At 42.9% G+C, this 25158-nt stretch overlaps 1 protein-coding gene across 4 annotated transcripts; it reads right to left on the bottom strand.

Annotated features, from left to right (window-relative positions):
• Nucleotides 1–570: 570 nt before the first annotated feature.
• Nucleotides 571–23513, bottom strand: PRDM1 (PR/SET domain 1). 4 transcript variants are annotated; one of them, XM_047734376.1, is made up of 7 exons: nt 23218–23513; nt 21363–21602; nt 14230–14349; nt 10592–10844; nt 4585–5684; nt 3948–4076; nt 571–3568 (listed from the first exon to the last, which is right to left on the bottom strand). In XM_047734376.1, the coding sequence occupies exons 1-7, from the start codon at nt 23257–23259 to the stop codon at nt 2996–2998; spliced, it is 2457 nt and encodes an 818-aa protein (XP_047590332.1). In that variant the 5' UTR covers nt 23260–23513; the 3' UTR covers nt 571–2995. The 4 variants fall into 4 exon arrangements, with proteins under 4 accessions (XP_047590332.1, XP_047590333.1, XP_047590335.1 ...); XM_047734377.1 differs by lacking the exon at nt 23218–23513 and adding an exon at nt 21909–22014; XM_047734379.1 differs by lacking the exons at nt 14230–14349; nt 21363–21602; nt 23218–23513 and adding an exon at nt 11962–14197.
• Between the last annotated feature and the right edge of the window lie 1645 nt (nt 23514–25158).

Here is a 25158-nt window from a genome sequence, read left to right as displayed (position 1 = left end):
AGATGTAAAGGGAAAAAAATACCGTGGGATGTAGAACAGGAAGACTGCAAAAGCACAGAAGAACTTATTCCCTATGGCACGTTCAGTGTTAGCTACTGAGGCAAAAATGTTGTCCTCACTGGGCTAAGTGTTGTTCCTCAACCCAGTTTTCCTCATTGTCCCTTACCCGAGTCAGTTGGGTCTACACACATACACACACACACACCACATACATGCTGTCCTGAGGCTAGGAAGGTTAGCGATCCAAGTCTTCCTTACCTCACTATCCGATCCCCATCAATAGAGTAAAAGAGACAGACAAAATCCATTACTAATGTTTGAAACGCTTTTCTTAGAGAACACTTCTATAGCTCATAATTGAAAAATCTTAAACTGGTCACTTATAAAAGAGATCAACACTTCAGATCACTCACACGTGTGGTCCCCAATGGAAGTGGGGGATGAGGGACTCACTGCTGCTGGGGAGAGTGGGTGGGGCAGGAGAGAGGCAAACACTGTCATGTTCAAAATTGTTCCCTAAGAAGATGTCACTTCACTGGCCCCTCACTGAAGACACTAGACAAGCATTGGTAAAGCATGAACATTTATATTTAATTTACATTTTGACAATTTGCACATAAATAACAATGTAAACCAGTACGTAAACATAAGATAATCTGTTGTTCTAGCAAAGTAAAAAGCCAATAACTTTGGTCAGTTTTAACTTTGATTAGAGGAAAAAAATAAAACCACTGTTGATTGTGGGCTCCACATTCACATGTAAGAGGCCTACAAGGGAAGGTCAAATAGCAAAGAGAAGCATGTCTCGAGCCATGCGGGTCTTGGTAAAAAATCCCACAAATAAGAAAGCACAAAAGGGAAAGAAGAGAACAAGTGAGCAGAACCGTTAATGTTTGGTGTCAATGTCAGTGTGCGATGCTTTGGTTTACCTACAATTAAGGACTGCGTTGGCCCAGCACTGATCCATAAAAAATCGTCAGTTTTGCCACTTAGAGGAACAGATCAGTAAGGCTCTGAGGTTTCTCTGGATTCTCCTAAGTTCGTTCTTTACTGCAGGCTGACATAGTTGCCATCGATAAAAGGTTGAATGTAGAAACCAGACTGATAAGTGATGCATTAGTTAGTGAGAAAGGAGAGAAAGAGAGAGAAAATTAATAGTGGTAAAGGGAGTGATGGGACTTTATCTCCATGACTTGGGTGTGACCACATAACAAAAATAAAGCCATCTTAGACTGTCCTTACTGGTGAAAGATGATGCATCTCTCTCTCCCTGGTTGTTATGCAGTCTCCAGCTTTGCACCAAGGTTTTGGGGTCTCGTACAATAGCAAGGAGGTGCCCAAGCTCACCAATGTCTATGATGATGGGGTCCTCAAGTGTTAAGCAAAGCCTCAGAAAGGATTTTTTTTTCTTTTTGCCCTTAGGAAAAGTAGGTTCTTTTACATGGTTTGGCTCACAATTTAAGTGGTTATAAATATATTATATATACACATGGTATAGTGGTATAAATAGATTTATAAATATACATCATTCTTTGCTACACCTTGAATGCTGACATGTAATCTTTGGGCTTAGCAGAGTAAAAGACAGAATGGTACACATTCTGTCCTTCTGGAGCACACTTGGTTTCTCCTGCAGAGTAGCAAATCACTGCATAAGACATCACTTCCTGCACTACTGGACGCACTCAATGAGGTAATTGTTGTTGAACAGCTTTGCAATGCCCTTTCATCTTTAATTAAATTAACCATAAAATGTAAAAACACAAATACTGAGGAAAAATCTGAGTTTTACAGAACAAAATACAATTGATGTGTTGGGGATAGGAATGTGCATTGCCTGCTTTTACCCTAAGACAACAAGCATACCCGTTTTTTCTTTCTTTTTTTTTTGTTTCGTTTTGTTTTTAAAGTGTGGCCTGAGCCTATCTACCTCAAATCCTTCCTGGTAGAGCACCATGTTTGTGCAATTTTGACATAACAACAACAACAAAAAACCCCAATAACAAAAACAACACCCAGACTCAAGCCCCCAAACCTCACACATACAAAACCACCTGTGCTTTGGGAACATTTTGCAGCGGTTTTAAACATGGCAGTTTGTCTCATTCACATTTTCAGATAATACACTGGGATGCAAAGGTCACATGACCACTCTGAATGGCCATGTGACTTTGGGGGTGAGGTGACCCTGCTTTTTGGAGAGGAAGACAGGTTAGCAAAGCCTTCTTATCTCCTTTCTGGTAAATCTGTGGCTAGGGGGAAAAGAATTTGAACTATCTACACAAACAGACAAGATTCCCTTTCTTGTTTCTTCTACTGAAGTTCTTATTGGGTAATTCTGCACACATTCCCCCCAAGGTATACAATGCTGTTCAAGTGAGATCTTATGAGTTAACACATCAACTGTCTAACTTTGGCAAAACCAAACCTCATTTTCAAACCATTATTAGAGAGGGAGGTCAACTGAAGTAATGTATTTGTTTACTAAATCGTAGGTACTTAGATGTGCAGAAACTATCTACAAAGAATAGCCACAAGACAAAAATATAACATTTATAACTCAAATTACAAGGAATTTTTCCAGTCATTGTAAACTTTTTTAATTATTGCTTTTTGAATGATAAATTGTATAATAAATTATGAAGGATTATCATTGAAAAAATAATTATGGCTAGGCAATAGTCTTAGCAATGAGAAGGCTATGCAAACATATCCACACAAATATTCAAAATACACAGGTTCAAATATATAGATGGGGGTGTAAATAAGTATATATAATATGTATATATATATATTGTCTTTGTCTCATTTATGCCCTGAGATTTCAGTAACTTTGGAGTTCCTTCTTTAATTCCAGACAGGTGAGGGGAAACCATCTGCCGTCAGGAGAGCTTCGCAGAACTGGAATTATGTACAAGCATTTGTTACAGGCACCCTGACTTGCCAAGTCATAAGTTAAGAAACAAAACAAAACACTTTTTGTTTTCTGAAAATCTTAAGGATCCATTGGTTCAACTGTTTCCTGTTTGACCTTTACAGGCCCCAGAGGTAGTGGGTTGCTGTGAGCCAACTTCATGAGGGATGGGTCTGATGACTCATAAAGGCTACACCCTGAGAGGAGTCCATTCCCCATGTTTCTTTGCAAAGACACTTTCAGGCCAGTTTCTTCTTTCTCTTTTCTGACCACAGCCAGAATTTCTTTCTCCACCACAGAGGTCACATCGATGTTGTCTTCCATGTCCTCGAGCCGGTCGGCGTTGTCGCTGATGTCAAACTTCTCGATTTCTTCGTTGATCCGGGTCAGATCCTCCAAAGGCATGCCCGTGGCTGGGGCCACAGGACAGTTCCCCTTCAGGTGGACCTTGAGGCTGCAGAGATGGATGTAGCTCTTGTGGCAATGGGCACACTTGTGGGGCCGCTCCCGGGTGTGTAGGCGCTTGTGGAGTTTCAGGTGCACAAACTGGGTGAACTTGGCAGGGCACACCTTGCACTGGTAAGGTTTCTCTCCAGAGTGGAGTCGCAGGTGGGTCTTGAGATTGCTGGTGCTGCTAAATCGCTTGTGGCAAACCTACAGTGCGGGGAAGAGGGCAGAGATGGGAGGCGGGAAGACCAGAAGATTAAGAGCTGCGGGTGGGAAGGGCCCACTTACATACCAACGCCCAGCAACCTGTGAGTTGAGAAGCCTCCCTATGGCAGCTATGGCGTGGCATTAAGCAAACAGGGAGATGTGGGCACTGCACGCGAGGTGTTTACTTCCCCCTGCCATTTTCCACCCACTGGAAGCCGGCTGTGTCATCACCTCTGCTCCTCAGCAGATACAGGGTTATGAGACGTGGCCAGGCAGAATTCTTGTGCTGGTTTAAACTACGGGGCTATAGGACACAGGGAGACCGCTCCTGACACATTCTGTACAAAGGTGAAAATTTCTACCGGAAAACACTGCCCACCTGGCATTCATGTGGCTTCTCTCCCGTGTGTACCAGGTAGTGTTTCTGCAGGTGGGCAAGCTGCGTAAAGCCCTTGTTGCAAGTCTGGCATTTGAAAGGCCGTTCTCCGCTGTGCACTCTGAGGTGAACCTGGAAAGAAGCCACGTGCGTTAGCCCTGCTCTCGGTCGGTGGGAAGACCTCACATTTCTGCTCAAAGACTCAGGCATTTATGATGCAGACACTTTAGGAAAACCATCACGTGAGAGCTTAACCCGAATAGATTGAGCCCCAGTGTTTTCAGAACGCTTCATTTTGTTTGAGCCAAAGGAACAAAAGCCGCGGGCCAACAGGACTTTACACTGATCTTCTAGCCCAAACACCGCATTTTCATTATTCAGAAGAAACGCAACAGGAAAGTAATTAGTCCGAAGTCACAGGGCCAGAAATAGCCAAAAGAATCCCGCCACCCCTAATCCGCTATTCCCACCCGTCTCACATTTGCAAAAGCGCCTCAGCACCTCCAGAGCGAGCCACACGCAGGTGAGCCGGCGAGCAGGCGCACAGGACGGCGCCGGCGCGCAGGCGTAGTGAGGCCCCGGGGCGCGCAGGCCGGCTGCTGCCCCCTCACCCCCACACCGTGCTCGCTGCGTGGCCTACCTTCAGGTTTGAGAGTTGGCCAAAGGTCTTGGCGCAAACGTTGCACTCATACTTTATCTTGCCGTTCTGCTTCTTTAGGGGGTAGGGCAGGGTCTTGTAGCCTGTCATGTTTCTTTTGTTTTTAATGAGATTCATGGCTTCGTCACTGCCGGGGGCCGCCAGCGCCGCTGAGGTAGCTTTGGGCTGCACCACGTGCTCCGCCGAGGCGGCCGTGCCGGCTGTGGGTGACCCGCTGGTGGGGCTGCTCGCCCTGTCCTTCATGCTGGCGGCCGCTCCGGGGAGGGAGAAGGCACTGTGCGGCGCCGGGACGAGCACCTCGCGCGCGTGGTCGGGCTGCAGCGGCCTGCGGGCCCCGTCCGAGGGCAGCGAGCTGGGCAGGGAGGCCGGGCTGAGCAGGGGGTGCGGCAGGCCGCCACCGCCCAGGAGGCTGCCGTAGACGGGGTACAGCCTGGGGAAGAGGCTCAGGTTGCCCACGCCGCCCATGTTGCCCACGGTGCCCAGGCCGTTGCAATTCACGCCGTAGGGGGGCAGAAGGAACTTGGGGTAGTGGGCGTTGTAGGAGGGGATGAAGGCTGGGGGCAGGTGCGGGGCCGGTGCGTACCCCGGGTAGGAGCCCAAGCCTTCGGGGCCGTAAGGGGCGTTCAAGTAGGCATACGAGTCTCGGTGGTCTGGAGGGCAGGGCGCCAGGGGCGACACCGTGTTCCCCGGGCTGCTGTGCGGGCTGCAGCTTTTGAGGCTTTGGTCGGGGCTGCTTCTCGCCGAGGGGCTCGGGGTCGCGGAGGACGGGATGGGAGAGTGAGTGATGTAGGTCGGCCTCTCCATCCCATAGGCTTTCAAAAAGTCCTCCGGCAGAGGGGCCCGGATCGGGTAGACAACCCGAGGGTAGAAGGGCATTTCGGGGCTCCCGTTTTTTCGGAAGTCGTCTGCCTCCTTTTCTGAAGCGAAGGGTGAAATGTTGGAACGGTAGCAGTCCTTTCCCTTGGAGGGGTTGGAGTCCAATTTCAGGATTTCTTTCACGCTGTACTCTCTCTTTGGAACGCTCTTGGGGCACAGTTCATTTTTCTCAGTGCTGGGCTGCTTTGGATGGCTCTGGGTTTGTGCTGAAATAAAGACAGGTCGGTTACTCAAAGGGTTATAGAGAACTGAAGTGAAAATGCCAAAGCTGCTCTCTCCTTGAGAAAACCTGAGCGCCAGCTGGCCACAAGCGAGACACACCTGGCTTCTCAACGCCCTCTCATTCTAGAGGGTTCGGGGGCCACTCGCTCACACCCACCGCTCCATTTCCTTCTGGGCAAAACGAGGACAGTGACAACATCTCGAATGAAGGGCACTGTCGATTATTTTGTTTCTACCAGTAAAAACCGTATGATGGAAAAGTGCTGTTCAAGCTAGAACGGGAGAGCTTCCATTAAAATGGGGTGGAAAAATCCTGGTGTGGGGGTGTCAGAGGTTAATAAAAGTCATTCTGATGTTCACAGTGTACCGAAAGGAAATCAGCACACCCTGCGAACTAGATGTGAAAGATTAAGACTCATTTCAAGTAACAAGCAGTCATCAGTTTTCGCCTTGATTCTTGTTTAATACGAATTTGATAAAACCTTGTTCAAACTGCCTGTGCCAAATAGATTAGCAATGTGGATGCCACCCCTTCCCCTCAAGTTGCTGACAACACAAGAATGGCACCAAGGTTCTGTCTGGTCTAACCAGGCTCCCAGCAATGCTGTCCCCTGGAATCACAAGGCGTGACATACTCATCTCTGCCAAACCATAACAGGCACTTCCCGAGCCAGTTCAATTACTTAGAGCACCAAAGAAAACAGGCAGCTAAGATGAAAGCATTTATTCTGTATTATTACTCGATAAATAACACTATTTAGGAACAGCAGCAATGAGGACAGTTCCAGACTCTGCAGTCCATCACCAGCCCTGCCCCTCCAAACACACGAAACAAACGATGCCTTTGGGAAAACACCAGTCAGAGCAGGGAACACCAAAAACTCCCAGCTCAGCCTTCCCTGGAAATCAAAAGTAAAACAGATGCTGCTTTGCTGGCACTCTGGTTATCAGAGGGCAATCGCTCCAACTGAACAGCTGCCCCACAAGGAGGAGTAGGTTGAAGGCATGAACCAGCCATGTGTGTGGATGCCTTGGGAGGCAGGGGAGCTTTGGCCTCGGTATCGGAAGGGGACACGTTGGGGACTGTGCTGAAGCATCTGTAAAAGTATCATTCACTGTCTCAAACAAACAAACAAAAAAATACGTTTGATTTCACTCAGAAAGCACTCCAGGCTTGATATCTGATAGGTATAGAAATGAAGTCTGTGGAACTCCAGATTCTGAACTCTTCAAATCCATTCTCTGGACTGTCAGGCTTGAGGGATTCGATTCCAGTTTGAGAGGCCCTCGAAGAATGTTATCTCCTGCTAGCTGTTATCAGTTACTCCCGAGCGAGCCAGCAGCCCCAGAATAAACACAGCCAAGACACTATCAGGGAAGATGCTGATGGGAGCAGTGATGGAAAGCTTGTTGAGGGAGAGGGATTTAAACCAAAATAAATAACCCCTTATCAGGCCAATATCAGTCTTTCAGGGAGGCCCAGCAGGCAGGAAGTTCAAATTGTCACTTTTGTTTTTTAAAGCTGAAATGGTAAAGGAAGAGAGACAGCTAAGTTGGGAAACTGATAGGCGAGGCATCTCCCAGTCACAGGAAGGAATTTTATGGAGGTGAAAAAGAACAATCTGGAGACACCCGTGTAGGCCCATATTAAAAAAAAGATGGCACCCTCATAAAATGTACAGAAACTTCACCATTTTCACGTGGCAAATTATACCTCAGTCTCATAATTTTTCCAGTGGTTTCAATACTCTCTTGGTTCTAAAGTTCAACAGATTGAGACCATAAGCAAGAAACGAATGTCCATCAGCAGCCCCGTCCCTCCTATTTAGTTAGGTGTTCTCACTAGGTACCTTAATAATTCAGTTATTAAAGTGAAAACAAAGCTAATGACTGGGCCAACAAACATGAAAGTCAGAATCTGTAATTTTCCACGCAAAATTCTTAGCACAGGGCCCAGCACATAATAAATTCACAATCCACGTTTGGTCTCTTATGCCTCCATAGGAAAAAAAAATTCTATTTTCCTCCAAAACAATATCCAAAGGGAAATGTTAGCTCCCTAAGATCTTCTAAGGTGGAAGTCATGGAATCTATGTGAAGGTACATTTTAAAAAATCATCCTTCAGCAGCTGAGTAATCAGTAGAGCTGGTGTCATTTCTGACTCTCCCACTCAGCAGCAGCTTGAGTTAACATGAAGAAGAAAATCAAGATCTGTTTTTGTTCTTAAATCTTAAATGGCTGTAGGCGGACGGAGTCATTTCAAGAGTGAACTGCTTCTGAAGGCTCTGAATGGCTTAATTATGCCGACTCACATTTTCGATCTATAATAAGAACCCCCAAGACTACAAGAAAGAACCTAGAAGTTCTGCAGTAGGCAAAACAAAGTCTGTTTTCAACTGAAACTGAGAAAGCAGATTAACATTTAGAAGTCTATAATTTGGTCAACTGTTTTCTAGATGGGTTGGTTAGATACATAGGAAAAAATACCAAAAAACCTGGGAGGGGTAAGAGTTAAATTTAATAGTTTCTACTCCTTTTCTTTTCTTTTTTCTTTTTTTTAAATGCCAGTTTGTGATTGCTGGCTACTTACTATTTTTTTCTTTTTTTTTTGGCCTCAGTTTAATTCGAATCTCTTCTCAAAATTCTACCAGTTGGACCATCATTGCCATTTAAAGTCCTCACCGAGACTCTGGCACAAACCTCTATTGTGCTGGGAGCACGGAAACCCAAAACAACTCACTTGAAGACACAATCTACCTATTAGGCCTGATGAAAGAGTGGAAATTTTCCTGATCAGAGGTTCAATCAGCAGTTACCACACCTAAGACAACTGGTTTCACAATCAGCATGGGGAGTCTTGGCTTTTACTGTGACTGGTTATTTGTTCACTCTCCTTCTTTACTATGAATACTGGACAAGGAAATCGTCCCTGAAAATGTTAAGCCGCCATTTAGAGAAAAATTCTGCATAAATAAAAAGGGACTTTTGTGGGAACAAAAGTGTCATTTCCACAATATACATGGAAATTGCTCTGAACACAGAGAATAAGCACTTGAATCTTAAATGTTGTGCAAAGCCTTTCTTCGGGGAATAAAAATGCAGGGCCTTTGAAACCACATTCGGTGAAGGATGTAGTGAAAAAGCTTCTTTGTGGTTGGTGCAAAGTCACTGGGGTGGGTCACTTCAAATAGAGTTACTGTTTGGAAAAAAAAAAAACAAACCCAACCAAAGTCTTTCTCTGAATTCATGAATGATGAAGCTCAAGGAGTGTAAGGAGACCCTCAAGAAGAAGTGACTTGCCATGCTGAGAAAGTTAGGAGGAAGCAGCACATCTTCCTCTGAGAGGCTCTGCTAGACTATAAGCTGTCTTTTACCATGGGCCTGGCACGGCGGATCTGGCATGTGCAAATGCCAAAACAGCTGATTGGCTCCTGGGGTACTCAGCAATACCACAGACTCTTGGGAGCTCAGAAGAGATATGAGGGAAAAGAACTGACTCCTTTGTCAAGACCCGACTCACCCCTCATGTTCATGTTAGTAGCCAGCTTGTTTCCAATGATTCCAAGACCTCTTCCTAAAGTTCAAGGGTATGCTGAGTGTGATGTGTGTATGTGTGTGAGAGGACCATGAATGCAAACTTGAAAGGTGATCCTGAGAGGGAGATTCATAAACTTTCATAGTCCCAGCTTTTCAGAAAACTGCAAATACGGTATTGAGATGGTAGGGAGATCAAGTAAATTAGACAGTGTGGGATGAGCACCGACTAGCTACAGAGTTGCTTAGCCTGACCAGGACAGGTAATGGGTTTGTTAACTGGTCCTAAAGTTGAAGTCAAAATCCTAATCTATGTTAAAATTAACATTCATTCCAAATGTTTCAAAGGTGGAAATGTGAACTAAAGCAATTGAGCCGTCAGATAAAACAATTAAGCCTGCATTATCAACAATTGGTGAATCTGGGTAAGAGGTACCTGGGAATTCTTTGTACTATTTTTGCAACTTTTCCTCAAGTTTGAAATCATATCAAAACAAAAGTTACAAAAATTTCAAAATTTAGATGCCGAAACTTTTACATCAAAAGGACCTACTGTAAAAACTTCCTTAAAATGTAGCAGTCTAACCGAGAACACAGAACCATAATTACAACAGACTGGAGTTTTATGGTCATTCTTAAATTGTTCCTAGAGATCACTTGAGAATGACTAAAATGAGGTAGCCTTTTGCAGAGGGGTTATGATAGTAACTTCAAATAAAAAAGTAAAAGCTTATAAACCTAAGGAACTGAGAATTTTTAAAAACAAAGTGTTAGGTGGCTGCTGTAAAAGTGATCCAGAGGTTAGATAATTAGGGTTTTGCCTTAAAGAAGGAGACTAAGATATAAAATCTTTAGAGTTATCCACTTAGAATACTATTTTAAAAATTATAGCTGTGAGTTTTTCTAGAAAACAGTCTGCGGTGTTCTACATCAGACCATACATTGATAGCCAAATGTGCATCTCTATAATATTCCAACCACACTGTAAGCACCAACAAATCACCACAAAAAAGGGCTATACCTCGCATAATAGGCATGTCAGGACCAATCCCTTTTTATACTCCCACCTGCCCCCTTTTGGAAAGATTAGAATTAGACATCTATTTCTTCCTGTAACTTTCTGAATTAAACACTCAAAATAGCTCTTAATATTTTACATGATCAAATTTCCTAATGGGGGACAGGGACTACAAAATTTTTTTTCCCTTTTCCTCGTCCCTTGTTTAAAGCCACCTACTTGGCCCCACACATGGAACCGTATAATTAAACAACATGTTATTAGCTCTAGGGGCAGAACTGACATTACTGGCATTTAAAATTTTTTTATTATTATTTTTTGTTCTATAATCCACTTACTGAGATTCATCATTGTTAGCTCTCCGGGATAAGGGTAGTGAAGCCTCTCTGCAAAGTCCCGACAATACCACACAAGAAGCTCCTGGTTGGCAGGGATGGGCTTAATGGTGTAGAAGTAGATGTTCATCCCGTTCTGACATGCAGCCAGGTTCTGCTCCCGGGCAGAGTGCGCTGGATTCACATAGCGCATCCAGTTGCTTTTTTCCTCATTAAAGCCATCGATGAAGTGGAGAAGCTCCCCTCTGGAGTAGATCTGTCCAAACAAAAAGACAGACGTGTAAAAGAAAGTCAGCCCCAAAGCAATGACAAGCTTCCCCGGCACCTCCAAGAAGAAACACAGCAAGGACCGTGTGTGATTTCTCATTCCCTGTTGCCCACATAGAAAAAGAATGCAGTCGGTTTAGCCAGAGTCGTCTTGAATCAGCAGAAATCAGGACAGAAACAGGTAAGGCACACTTTGTCAGTTACCTTTTCCATTTCAGTTTTATCATCTTTTCGTGTTGGGGGAAAAATGACAGAAGAATGAAACACCACATTTCATTTAAGGAGCTGCCTCGGACGGATCAAACCACCAGAGAGTATTACTTTTGCTACAGCCCTGAACGGCAAATGGGCGAAGCTTCTAACTTTAGTTCCGATTATGCTGACTTTGAATGCTTTGAGTCACTGGGTAGAAGACCAAGCCAACCGAATACGTCAAACTGAGTCTCTCAACTTTTTCTATGGCCTCTGTACTTGCCGTTTCCTACACCCCCGCCCAAGGCTTAAACTATGCAAACATCCTCCACCCCCAAGCCTCCAAGTCCAGAAGTAACACTTGCTCATATGAATACTTGGAACCCTGCCTTTTTGTGGAAACACTGGGTGGGGCAAAGGTGAACTTCACCTGCCATAACAAAGTGAACACCGGGACAGAAGCCAGGATTTGACAGTCGACTGAGAAGTCACTTTTCCTCTTGATAAACATGTTCAGCCTTGCACTTCTCTTTCAAGCCGAAGGAGGGGAGAGGGAACCCTCTTATCGGTAAGGTGGTTGGCTAAAACACCAACTCACAGAGCCATAGGCATGTGTTTTTCGAAAAAAGAACAGGAAGAAACTATTGTCCTTTAAAGGCAACGCATAGTGAAGAATTCTCCCTCCCTCCCAGTGATACTGACGCACTCAGGCTTGATTCGGTAAAAAGACAGAAGTTAAGAATAGGAAAAATTAAAACATTCATTCTTGCTGAAACTACTTTATAAACCAACTCCTCACTCCTCCACAGAAAGTTTCTCTCTCTCCCTCTTTTTAAGGGACTTAAAAAGACTTAAGAAATTTCCTTATCCATCTTCAGACTTAAGAAACTTCCTTATCCATCTATAATCAGTACCTGGTTATCTGCAACTTGTAGTCTTCAAGTAGTAGGGCACTGTTCGTAGCAGAAATTTGGCTCTAACTGGACAGCAGGGTATGGCTTTGTTCCTAGTCACATACCGACTATGATAGTCTATAAATCGCGCTGTAGTTCACTCACACGTTATCAGAAACAAAAAGGAACTCTGTCCCTTTAACACGGGCAGTAAACACCAGAATCACTTTCTTTTAAGAGTAACTTCCTGTAAATTGTGAAGGGGGAAATACATGTGGCTTCATCAAAGCAGCTTGTGAGAGCTTTTGCGGTGTGTTTTGTTAAGAGAAAATGGAACAAGCCTGGGTGAATTCTGCTATCAAGAGGGGTTTTCAAGTTTGTTTACTCTGATGTGCAAACTTCCAGGAACATGGGGTTCCATCGTTCTGCACTCTTCGCTGGGTGGAGACTGCTTTCTAAAGCTACGGGGCGTGGGATTCCAGTCAGCCTTCCATGGACTACAGTTTACTGTATCCTCATTTAAAAACAGAAACGACTGTGCCATGAAGTCATACGCGCACACGCACGAAAATAAAATAATGCGTACATCAAATGAACACTGCTCCTTCTCACCTCATTACACTACCATATATTATCAGGAAGATTAAAAATGTGCTGACTCATAGTACAGTTACAAGAAATGTCACTGGTTTCTCAACTTGAACATCCCTACTCTTCTTTGACTGTGTAATTTGCATGAAACTTTTTCTTTCCTTACAACAGATGTTCATATTCCTGCCAGCAAAAATCAGGATGCTTTTGACAACATGTGGGGAGTTTTCTCCTACAATATCCTTTGTATGTGAAAGACTAATTCAAATAAATCCTCCCAAGGAAAGCATTTCAGTTACTTAGGATGAATCTTTAATGAGTCAGGGAACTGGGACAGAGATAGGAGGTTCTTAGGTATTTCTTGCCTTTTAAAAAATGATCATACATTAAATAAGTCTTACGCCGGGTTGTGTTAATTCAGACTTGTGACTCCAAGACTTACACACTTCTGTGGCTCACTTCTGAGAAGACTTTATTGGCAATAAAGGCAAAAATGTAGTCACTGATATTTTGCCCATTTTAAGTCACAAAGTAAATATATTTTAAGCATGTGTAATTATTAAATAAAAACTGAGCACATAGTTCTTAGAGAACAGTTCTTCGTGCTCTTTCTTGTTTGGAAAAATAGTAAAAAAAATAAATCTAAAAACACAAAACTTCCTGGATTTAAAAAAAATCCTGTTTCTATGGAACAGCTTCTGAATGATCCCCAAATAGAAGTCTTTTATAAAGATACTTCTCCCAAGATATAACCATGGTAGGTAAAAACTGGCCAAAATAAGTATAATCCAGTTTTTGTGGTTGTTTCTTGCAGCTGTTTTTTAAAAGAATTAAGATTCTTAAAAAATTCAAATAATGATTCCCTGGTAATCATGTACGTTTTATGCAAGTATGCATAAAAAAATTACTTTTAAATTTAGTAAGCATGTTCCTATTTTCTAATTGAGAAAAGTGAATATCCTAGAGAGATTTATGGGAAGAAGGAAAGCAGTCTAATTTTTGTCCCTGTTCCCTTCTAATTCTGGGTCTTTTACTCAAAAACTCCATCTAATTAGTTCATCTTTGAGGTCCTTTCTAATCCTGATATTCCAAAGGAGGTTGTATGGGCCAGACTTTAAAGCTCTCACATGATTGTAAGCACCTCCCTTACACGGGAGTAATGTACATACGGTCAAACCCAACAGTTTTATGATGCAGACACAAGACCAGTCCCAGTCCTCTCCATTCCCCTGGTGGCATCTCCTACCCATCCTTCCTTCACAGCCTTTATTTTCAAGCTAATTCATTTACGATTACTCTTCCATTCAATTAAAGTTAACTCAGCAAGAAATCAAGAAGGGGTGAAATCTAAGGCTTGGTGACTCATTACTACTTCCTTGCAGAGAAATGCAAATGAACTTACCCTTGAAGCAAGCAGCACACTGTTTCCTTTCATCACAAAGCTCTAATGAATTGCAAAAATTAAGATTCATATACAGTCCATATCTCCATCCTTAATCACCTAGGGGCTGCATTTCTAGAGCCAAACAATTAACCGGTTTCAATCACGTTTACTTACAACTCCCTGTGTCCACAGGGGCCTGGAATAGTTGTGGTAAGCCCGAGTACAGGTTGAAAAAGGAAGTGACCCAGCACTTCTGGCTCCATTTTTTCCCCCCCTTAATTCTTATGGAGTCTGAAAAAATCTTCCTTACTTACCCGCCAGAAATATTTCCTGTTGGCGTTCTTGGGAACAGTATCATTGGTGTAGATTTCACCTACTAGAGGTCCAAATCGTGTTCCCTTTGGTATGTATTCTTTACTCACCACTCCAATAACCTGAAGGGGATAAAATGCGAAATAATTACTTCAAACTGTCAAATATTAACCGATTTTTTATTGAATCGAATTGGCAAGTGGTAGTACAACCAACAATGACAAAATGATGATACAGCAAACAAATATCAATGGTGCCCACATAATTTTAACAACAATGTTCATCTTAGGGGGGAAATCAACTTTTACGCTCCCAGGTCATAAGTAAATACCCAACGAAGCATTAAACTAGTCTAAAGGATTATTCTCAGGTGACTTTTTCATTTTTACTATTACTTTTCATACTAGAAGATCAGAGAGGGTAACCATTCTGTTTTATCTGATTTTAGAATCCGATACTACAGAATTAGATGGTCAAGATTAAATTATTTCAGCCTGCTCCTAGTTTCTTATTTCTCCTTCTCCATCAAACCATAAACACAGCATGCTTGAGGGGAAAAAAAAATAGTTTTAGCCTCAGAAACCAAAATAATGCTCTTGGGTTGTTCCACAAAGACCTAAGGAACCAGAATAAAAACACATTATATTCTTTTCATTCCAAATGAGGTGTTGTTTTGTTGTTTGTTTTTTTTTTTTTTTCATAACTTACAAGTTCTCTTTAATAGAAGAACGATCTTTCAAGTGACTTTGTTCTTCCCTAGTATCTTCTACTCAACAGTGGTCAAGAGTCGTCCTTTGAAATGAAATTTATATTGAGGAGAGCTGTGGGTTCTGAGAGCTGGGGTTCTAAGATCTGAGGAAATGACCTTCTCAGACTGGATGTATCACACTAGGGCCCTGCTAAAGAAACAAGTTAACTATGCCAATTCCTCCTTGATGGTAAATTTCTTTAAGGGAGTGAAAAAAAATCACCAACCACGAATCAGGAAACAATTCATCACTATTCAAAAGAACTCCTCTGTAAGGAGTCCTCTGTAACATTTCACAGTTACAGTTTTTTTTTTTTAAAGATTTTATTTTATCTGACAGAGAGAGATCACAAGTGGGCAGACAGGCAAGCAGAGAGAGAGAGAGGAGGAAGCAGGCTCCCTGCAGAGCAGAGAGCCCGATTTGGGACTCGATCCCAGGACCCTGAGATCATGACCTGAGCTGAAGGCAGAGGCTTAACCACTGAGCCACCCAGGTGCCCCCACAGTTACAGTTTTATATTGGTTTTTATTCAGTCACTTTCCCATTTTTATTTATTTACTTATTTACTATTTTTGGTCTGAAATCACCTACAAATTACTTACTGAATACCTTACTGAAATGGACCAAGAGGGGAGGTAAAAGAATATTTACTTCCAGGTTTTACTAAGCCCGATGGCTCCCCTGTAATTGTGTACCTGCCGTGGCAGGTCCAAATATATGTATCAATTAATGTGCACAGTGGAATCTCAGATTTTGGTTGTGACATACATTGATACATCAACACGTCTCATGAAGAACTTAAAACCTGTTGAAATGGATATGGAATAAGCACATCTCCATGGTTGTAAGAGTCCAATCTTTCTCTTGTACATTTCTTATCAGTCAATGATTTTTTAAAACAATTTAGTATTTAATATACAAGCCAATAGAGCATACCAAGACTGGAAAGACAGGAAAAAAAAAAAGAAAGAAAGAAAAAATTTCCTACACCTAACGCAAGTTGAAACAATGTTGTGAGCTAAAGTGTTATTTTTGGTACTTTATGAATTTCTGGCAGAGAGCTGAAAAAAGCAGATGTTCATCTCATCCTCCTCTGCCTTCATTTACATCTATGTGCCCTTTCAATACAGTTCATCGTTACTGGTATTTGTTGGCAGTAAAACTCCTGGGGACAGGAGTAGCTCAGAGCAGTCTTGAGATAAAAAGATGTACTAAAGCTTAAGTAGACTTACTTATGAGGATTTCATTATTATTTTTTTTAAAGATTTTATTTATTTATCTGACAGAGAGAGAGAGAACACAAGTAGGCAGAGAGGCAGGCAGAGAGACAGGAGGAAGCAGGCTCCCTGCTGAGCAGAGAGCCCGATGCGGGACTCGATCCCAGGACCCCGAGATCATGACCTGAGCTGAAGGCAGCGGCTCAACCCACTGAGCCACCCAGGCGCCCCAGGATTTCATTATTTATGATACATTATTGAACCTAATTAATTTGAAAAATTCATGGAATTGACTTCTGTGACACGCAAATCATTTGGCATTCACATTTGAGTGATTATTCCATAATATTAAAATGACAAACAGGAAAAACAAATAATGTCATTTGTTGGTGAGCCAATAATTAGCAGTTAATATTTTCAACATATCCACTTTAAAGCAGTAATTTAAAGAAAGGTACTCAACTGGTTCATCAACTTTGTTTTAAATTACAGTCTCTTGCAGACAGTGTCTTGGGAGTCAGAGCTTGATTACCAACAAGTAGCATTACATTGAGGTCAGGTCTTTTTTTTTTTTTTTTTCTTTTTTCCTTCCAAATTGCTCTTTTTTTTTTAAAACCCATGGGCCTCTTGGTTCTCATTTATCACTCTTATACTAAGAAAACACACAAAATTTTCTTATGGACAAAAAGAAATCAACCTGAATTTTATTCTTACAAAAGAATTTTTAGAAGACATAACCACCCAGCACCTATTTGAGAAAAACTATAAGCAAGTCACTGAGGAAGCTATAGTACAGTACTTGCCATCTATAACCCTGCCATCTATAACCTTACAAAGGCAACTAAGTAAGCAGACAGGATAACAATTAAGAAGAGGAGGGTCTTTGGTGGAAGAGAAGTCTATGAAAATACTCAAGCTGCAAACAAAAGAACCTACACATCGTGGTGAGCATTTCATAATTTTTTTAAAAAAAGAGCCAAAGAGCCTCAATATTAGATTATCTTTACAAGTGGCACAGAATCCTATTATTTCAAGTTCCATTATACACATAAACTCACATAAAGTGGATACACAGAGACACAAAATAATAGAATTTCAAGGTTGGAAGGAATTGTATAGCTTAAATACCATCTCTTTCCACTCCCAGCCCAGCACTTTAGTATAGGATAAATAGCTTCATCTCAAATCCATGTCTGAGACATTAGTCAAAGAGGACATACAAGCTGCAATTCTAAGATTACAGTGCTCGGCTAGGTAACTGGAGGGGGAATAGGAACCAAGGTTGTTTTTAATGGGAAGTGGAAGACCAAGTCCTATTCTCACTCTTGCCCCAGAAAGATCCAGATGTGAATCTTAGCCAACAATATTCTATCCCCAGAGCAAGCACATGAGACAGGAATCTGGTATGTTCCTTGGATTTCACAGTGCTAAAAAAACTAATTAAGAATGTGTTCACCTAAGCTTGAGAAGGAAACTTCACAGGAACTGACCAGGGTCCTAAAGAATTATTACTAGGGGCAGGCTGCTGTCTGTGTGCCTCCCATAATCTTATCTGGGAGAAGACCCTGCCTCCACACTTGCTTGCCTCCTCTCTCGCCGCCCCACAAGCCCTTCCACGTAGTGCCTTACGTTAGGAGGGAGCCCTTCCTCCACTTGGGCAGATCCGTCTCTGTCAGTGGACTCAGTTACAGCAGATACCCTGATGTCTGAGCCTTCCAGACAAAAAAAGAGGGCTTGTTTTTCATTGTACAAAACGAAGATTTCACAACTTAGGATGGGGCTTGCTGAATTTAAGTCTGATATGAAGGAGAAAATGAACTTGGTTTTTTTTAAAAGCAATTCCTCCTTTAGGGAATCTACAAGCACACACACACAGAGGGCTTTAAGCAGAAACATTATTCAGGTTTAAATGTGGTTTGAGCATCCCCACCCCAAATTACATTAAGATGATTTTAATTACTAGCTATCTCTTACCCTCCCCAAATCCACCACCCCATAGAAATGACATATTCAATTAAAATTTTATTTCGAACATAAGGATATTTGCATTGAAATGACTAGAACTCTGTAGTGGACTAAGACTTCATTTTGTAATTCACTTTTTTTTTTTTGAAAGGGAGTGGGGTGAATGGAGATGTTTTTGGAAGATTTCCTCCTTGATTATATTAAAGGAAACATGGTACTGTCTTGGCACATTGTCTCACAAATAAAAGGCAGTAGGAAGAAGAGGGAATTGCATGTTATGGAGAGATACCTTTTACAGATGACTTGAGTTAATAATGGACTTCAATCAAAATAGGCATTCGGTGAGTCCCCATCATGGGTCTGATGTTTATCACCACATGACTCTCGGAGGTCAGACTTAGAGCCACCATGCGTCTTGAATATAAGCAAAGTTGATACAGGCTGCTGCTTCTAAAATATAACTGTTTAAATTGATCTGCCTGTATTCACGTATTCACAAAAGATTATTTCAGGAGGACAAGGGGAAAATCCCCCCTAAAAGAATAACCCATCAGTTAAAAAAAAAAAAGTTTTAAAAGTTTTGAATAGTATGTCTATATTTGGTTTGAGTTCTGGAAATAGGAAGTAAGAACGGGCTCATTAAAGGTGCGGAATAATTCTAAACCAAATCTAAAAATGAGGGTCAAGATCAGAAATTTGGTTCGTATGTTTTGTTTTTAAACCAAAAGAAAAAAAAAAAGGTGCTGACACATAGCACAAATTCATAATGAAAAATAGTCTTGTTAAAAAAAATCCCCAAGTATGTCAGCACAACAGTTCACAGTGTAACATCTTCTGTTACTTAAATGAAAACATATAAAGAAGGGCAAGATCAACCAGTGAGATAAAAACCCCTTATAGAAAGGCTTTTTTCCCCCCTTTCCATGGCTGGTAGGACTGAAAGAACTAACTGAATAGAGTCAATGTAAACATTTCATCCATCCTGAAGGTTTCTGCCGGAGACCTGGCTGTCAGGTATCACACCCTCCATGGCTCAGTTCCATGCACCTCTCTCCCCACCACAAGGGAGCTGTCCTCTTCCAAAGTGTAGAAAAGAAGGAGAAAGAAACAGAAAAACGGGTACAAATTCCAGACTGAATGTAAGACAGCATCACATTCGAATTGGCTTCCTGGTTGCTTTTATGATTAGGAACTGGAGATGTGTTATTCAAGTGTTTCAGTTAAATAAAACATGGGAAAATAGACGAGGAGGACCCTGATCTCTTATTAGGTGAGTTTTGAAAGACCCTCTTTAGGGATACAAGGCACTGTAGGAACATACTGAAATAGGAAGTTATATGTTCAAAGGGGAAAAAAAAAAAAACACAAAAAACAAACAAGCTTAATAAAGGATCTGGGCTGAAAGACATAAAGACGATAAATAAAACCACAGTGACACCAAGAGGGGCCAGTGTAGCATAATCAAGAAGCACTGGCTGGGGAAGTCAGAAGAACTTTGCTCCTAGTCCTGGCTCAGGCTTCTCACTACACATCTTGAGTAAGTGACTATCTTTCTGAACCTTGGACTAATGATCTGAGGGCATTCCTTTATTTAGCTATGATTTTAAGTAGAATGATGGAAATGGAAAAACAAGCTAAGTGCCAAACGGGAGATAAGAAAGAACATTATAGAATGAAAAGGCAAAGATGACCCACAGAATAGAGGCCTTTATTTCAGTTCAGGCCTTTATTTCACTGGGCAGGACAGAGCAACACGGCACCAATGAACCCTGGGAGCAGACCACTGTTTGGTCAAATGTGATATGGGAAAAAACACACAACACCTTCTAAAGCCACAGCCAAACCTTAAATAGCCAAACAAATCCTACATTGATTTCACAGGCCACATATTATGAACTTTTCTATGGAAAAAAGTGTTACTCTCAGAAAGAGGTATAATTAAGGCCGACCTCTGGGGTTAAATTTTCGGTTAACGTTCATGTACAACTGCAATTTAAATTTTGGTTTTTATGAAATCTGCCTTTATTCTTCCAGCAGGGGGAAAAAAAAGGTTAAGCTTTAATGAAACTCAAAGCAGAGCTGCTCTATTTAATTTTAGACAGCTGTGCCTCCCCCTCACCAAAAACACTGAACTCAGACACACAAACAGGAAAGAGACAAAGTATTTTCCAAACAACGGTCTCCCCCGACTCCTTCAAATACTATTCCTTGGGGAAGGAGAAAAAGTGATCGGACAGGGCTCTAGTGAACACTCCCAGTATCCAGTCATAGATTCCCACAGCAAGGAATCACTTTTTTTGTGAAGGCAGCGACAGAAATGACAGTGACCCATGGTAGTCCTGGGGGTGGGAAGTCTGTTGAGGGTCAATTCCCTCAACTCAGCTCTGCAGTAGAGACAAGCAGAAACCACTGCAGTAGCTGAATTCTCAAAACAAGAGTGGTTCTGCAAGTTATTTCACAGCTAAACATCACGCCTAGCTATAATCGTTATATAAAAGGGTAAACACAAATCCTTTGCTCATTCCAAGTTTGGGTTTCCAGCCCCTTTGAAGCAACAAAGAGGGTACCCACTTCAGAGGCCAGTAAGGAATCAGCTTGCCTGCCCCAGCCAGAGCAAAGGAGCTGCGGCAGATAAACAGTGGTTAGCTCTGAAGTCATCCGGACAGAGGACACTTTTACACGAACTTCTTCTTGGTTTATACCATCACTTCGGTTCATAAACACGTCAAGGTTTTGAGTACAATTTTAGTAACCCAGCTAATAAAGCTGGCTCATTAAAAAGAAGAAAGCCATCTAATGACCAAAAGGAGACAAAAGCAATAAGGAAAACTTTTTTTCTAAGAAAGTTCTCTCCCTCAAAAGCTCTGCCACACCTGGAGGACCAGGGTCAGCGAGTACAGGGTGGACAGTGGCTTTCTGGAAGGCTGCTGACAATTTCGCCCACCTCAGGCTGCCGTTGGGCTATGCCAAGATGTGTCAACTTGCTAGAAGATTTAACTGTTTGCTAATTAGGATGGAACAGTGGAGGGCTGGAGGAAATGAGAAGGACAGACTGAGGGAAAGAGAAAGCAATGAAAGAAGTGAATTAAGTAATCAATTATTTATTGATACAGATTCTCACAGAAATACGAGGCTGCAAGGGCAAGTGGTAGGGAGATTGGGCGCCAGGGGCCAACCTTCTTCAGCAAGAAACCAGAGGCTTACCTCTTTGCTGTTGGTGGCGTACTTGAAAAGCAGATTCCTTGGTAGGGATGCCTCTGCCTGAACTGAAGTCCCTCCATCGGCACCGCAGTCCCAGGGGTGGTCGTTCACAATATATGTACACTTCTCTTCGAACTCAGCCTCTGCCCACAGAGTCATATCTGCGTCCTCCATGTCCATTTTCATGGTCCCGTCCGTCAACCCTTGAAACCTCACAGTGCTGGAGCTACACTTCGGGGCAGCCTGGAAGAGAAGGGAAAAGGCCTTTAATCCCATTGTCCTGTGGCTCCGTCCGAGAGGCTATGACTAACACAGTAGTCTGAAGACTTTAAAAGCAGATGCAGAGTGCTTGGTACAGTTGAGTAAGAGCCAAAAAGCCGTATAAAGAAGACCGCCTTGAAGAAGCAAGGTTTTAAAATGCTACTCTTACTTAGTTCTTAAAAAAGGAAAGAAAGAAAGACAAGACTGTGGCAAACTCACTGGGGGGAAAAGGAAGGAGAAAAGAAAGAAAGAAGGAAAAGATCACCTCGGAACAATCCCTGGCTTTACCTCTCACAGCAGAAGAATGCTGTGGGTGCTCAGTCCTAGGTCCCAGAGCTCCTGGGGTCATGGCCGCCAGACCCTCAGTGCTGTGGAAAAGCTGCCTCAGAAAAGTGTCACAAACAAGGAGAGGAAGAGGAAGGACCTCTGTCTGCCTCTGAATGAAGCTAAAAATGGAAAGCGCGTGTGGGGCAGGAGCGGAACCCAGCCGCCCTTTTCCAAATGGGGAAGACTGAACTTTCCCACCAGCTCCCAACGCAAAACAACTTTCAAAACAACTCGCCACCCCCCCCTCTACTGCGCGCTCCCTTTCATCCTCTCACAGGGAAGACTGAAAGGGTTGCATCCTGCCAGCATCACTGAGCTGCAGCTTTTCAGAAATGGTTTGGGAGCACAGGAGAAAGCAGGAAAAAATGGGCGAAGGGGGAAAACTCCTGGCAGTTTCCTTTGGTGGGCATCTCACGCCAGATTGAAAGAGCAAAAACAAAGCATAAAACTGTTCAATAGCATTCCCTGCAGAGAATTCCTTTAGGAGCCCTCAGCTACAAATAGCACTTTCCATTTAAATCTGAAAGTGTACAAATTCCCAGAAGTCACTGATGTGCTTCAGTTTACTGTAACTAAAGTTCTAACAAATATAGAAGACTCAGAGGACAGGCTCTTGCTTCCACTTGTAAACTGATAAGGATATTCCCGCAAATCCCCCCTCACACACTCAGGAAAAGTGCTTTCCGAAGAGAGAGAGAGAGAGAGAGAGAAAAAGGTAAACAACTTCTGCAACGCTTTCCCATACAACGTTTGATGAACAGTAGGAACATGGGCATCATTTCCACGTAAGAACGTGTCCTCCTTAGAATGTAAACACAACTCTCCGTGGAAGTCCTTCCAAGTGGCTTTCACATTCTTCTCTTTCTTCCCTAAATATGATGCTCTTTTAGAAAGAAATCAGATGCAAAGTTGTTTTTCCTGATTGACGATTGAAACAAACTTGCTTGTTTTTATTTAGTTTCAACATGTACAGTCATGATGCCACATAAGTGTTAAAATAAAGCAAAATGTGAAGATTAAGCCAGCCCGGAGAAGTCACTTCGGCGGTGGGTAGGCAGGAGCCACTACCGAAATTTCAATGAATTGACAATTATGCCTCGAACTGAAAGGGTTAATGATTCATAAGGAAAAAGTCTTACAAATGTTTGACAGTTCTAAGAGCCCTAAAGCAGAACCACTCCTGGTTTCTACTGCGACTACGCTAACAACAGCAACAACAACAACCATTTCTGATCAATTTCAGAGTGAAAAACAAGATCAAGTTCCTTACCAAGGTCGTACCCACACGCTTTTCCAAGCAAATATCCAACATCGGAGAAAAGTGTCGCTCATCTCTACACAGTCCACATTTCCTCCGCGTCCCCCCGCGGGCTGAGGACTGGCGCGCAGCTCGGCGGTCCCTCCTTCTCCACGGCCGCCCCGGCGCCCGCGTCCCGGCTCTCCGTGGCGGACAGGTGCCGCGCGCTGCTCTGCCTCTCCGCAGCACTGGAGGGCTGAGTGTCACCGCAGCACTTTCAGTCTGTGTTAACCAGACCGGAGGCTCCTTTCCCCTCCCTGCTGCAGATTTCCCATTCGTCTGATTCACTCCCACCAGCTGCTGAAGGGGGGCGTGGCCACACCTGGACTCGCCGGAGCCGCGCCGAGAGCTCAGCCCAGGGCTTTCCCCCAGATCTCGAGCCGCCCAGAGCTTCCTCTCTTCGCATGTGAATTTCAACATTTACTTGGAATCTTCTTACTTCCCTTTGAAAGCACTTAACCTCAACGTTCACTCGGGCTGTATTGTATTCTAAATACTCAGCCCGCCCTCCTTCCTGCTGAGGCTTTCTAAGGGGGCGCACATTCCTTAAATTAAGGGAAAGCTAAAAATTACCTAAAAATCTCGTAGTTCCTCGGCTCAAATTCACAGTTTAAAGAATAGACAAAGGGTACCTGAAAAGATCGTGCGAAATTGTTTTTGCATTTAATGTAATAAAATGTAGCTGTCTAATCCTCCAGTTATAGCCCCAAAGCACGTCGGCCCCCCCTCGGCCCCCCCCCCCCAAACTTGTCAGCTTCCTTGTCTCCTGCTAACCGAAACACATTCAGATTTGGTAGAACTAACTTCCCTCTTTCAACCATTTAATAAATAGGGAAATAGGGAAAAGTTATAATCCTATGGATTAAAAGTCCTTGCTTTAGCTCCCCTCCCCGAACCCACAGCCAGACTTCCGAGGAGGAGCGTGTAAGCAAAATGTAGAACATTAATCGTTTCACAGTTAAAGAGAATGTTGAACTGATCACTGCAAGGGGAGGGCAGACGGAGGCAGTAATTAGTGGGGCTCGCTCTACGCCCTGTCCGGCTTTTCCTCCAGCCTCAGTCAGTCCTCTGTTGAAGGAAGGACATCCTGTGATGATGGCATACAATGTCCTGTTTGTTTATTATTAAGAGCGTGGACCTTGCATTCCTGCTTCTCATTACAAAACAAACCAGATGCTTTACTTCCTTCAATGGTCTTGTGCCTTCAGCAAGGAATCCTCTAATTCAGAGAAACAATGATGCAAAGGGTCATTTATAGCAGGCACCCCATTACAATTACTGTTTAGATCACTGAAACACAAAGTCTCCCACTTTTCCTGCTTGCCTCATATAGGTGGTTGTTTTTGAAATCGTCTCTCCTTCAACCTTAGGCTGCAATGTCTTTTCTAACATTTTAAATACACGTGTGCATACACACCCACGTTCCAACACACACACACCCACATACACACACCCAGTCCCGACCTAATGATACCAACTTAGTCATACAATGAAGTGGACATTTGAGTATTTGTTTACAGGAAGAAACAAAACAAAGCCCAACAAAAGCCCAAGTGGATCATAGAAATATGTCTGTTTATCTTTAACCTTTCTTTTCCCTCTTTTAGGAAAGTTTTCTAGAATTTTTTTTCCCTCTTTTAGGAAAGTTTTCTAGAATTGCCTCGGGGGGGGGTAGGGAGGGGGTGGTGGGAGGCAAAGATTATTTGCCAGGAAATGGTTTTTGCGTCTAAAGTCCTTCCACAATCTCTGTAGTACAAAACAATTACATTCCCACTAGGGGACATAAGCAACACACACTCCCCGCTCGGTTGCCCGGGGGCTGCTATTCCACGTTTCGCCAGAGGGGACGCTAGCAGCAAGAGGAAACAGGGCTTGGCCCCGGCAGATGTGCTAAGGGTATAAAACCCAATGAAC

This window comes from Lutra lutra, chromosome 6, assembly GCF_902655055.1.
Source record: "Lutra lutra chromosome 6, mLutLut1.2, whole genome shotgun sequence".
NCBI lineage: Eukaryota > Metazoa > Chordata > Mammalia > Carnivora > Mustelidae > Lutra > Lutra lutra.
The sequence above is the reverse complement of the archived record's forward strand: the minus strand, read 5'-3'. Positions and strand labels throughout refer to the sequence as shown.

Coding starts and splice junctions, on each gene's coding strand:
- PRDM1 (XM_047734376.1), bottom strand. CDS start 23,259: ATGTTGGATATTTGCTTGGAAAAGCGTGTGGGTACGACCTTG. Junction 14,350..21,362: donor ACGCCACCAACAGCAAAGAG/GTAAGCCTCTGG, acceptor TATCCCCTTCAG/GTTATTGGAGTGGTGAGTAA. Junction 10,845..14,229: donor ACAGGAAATATTTCTGGCGG/GTAAGTAAGGAA, acceptor TTGTTTGGACAG/ATCTACTCCAGAGGGGAGCT.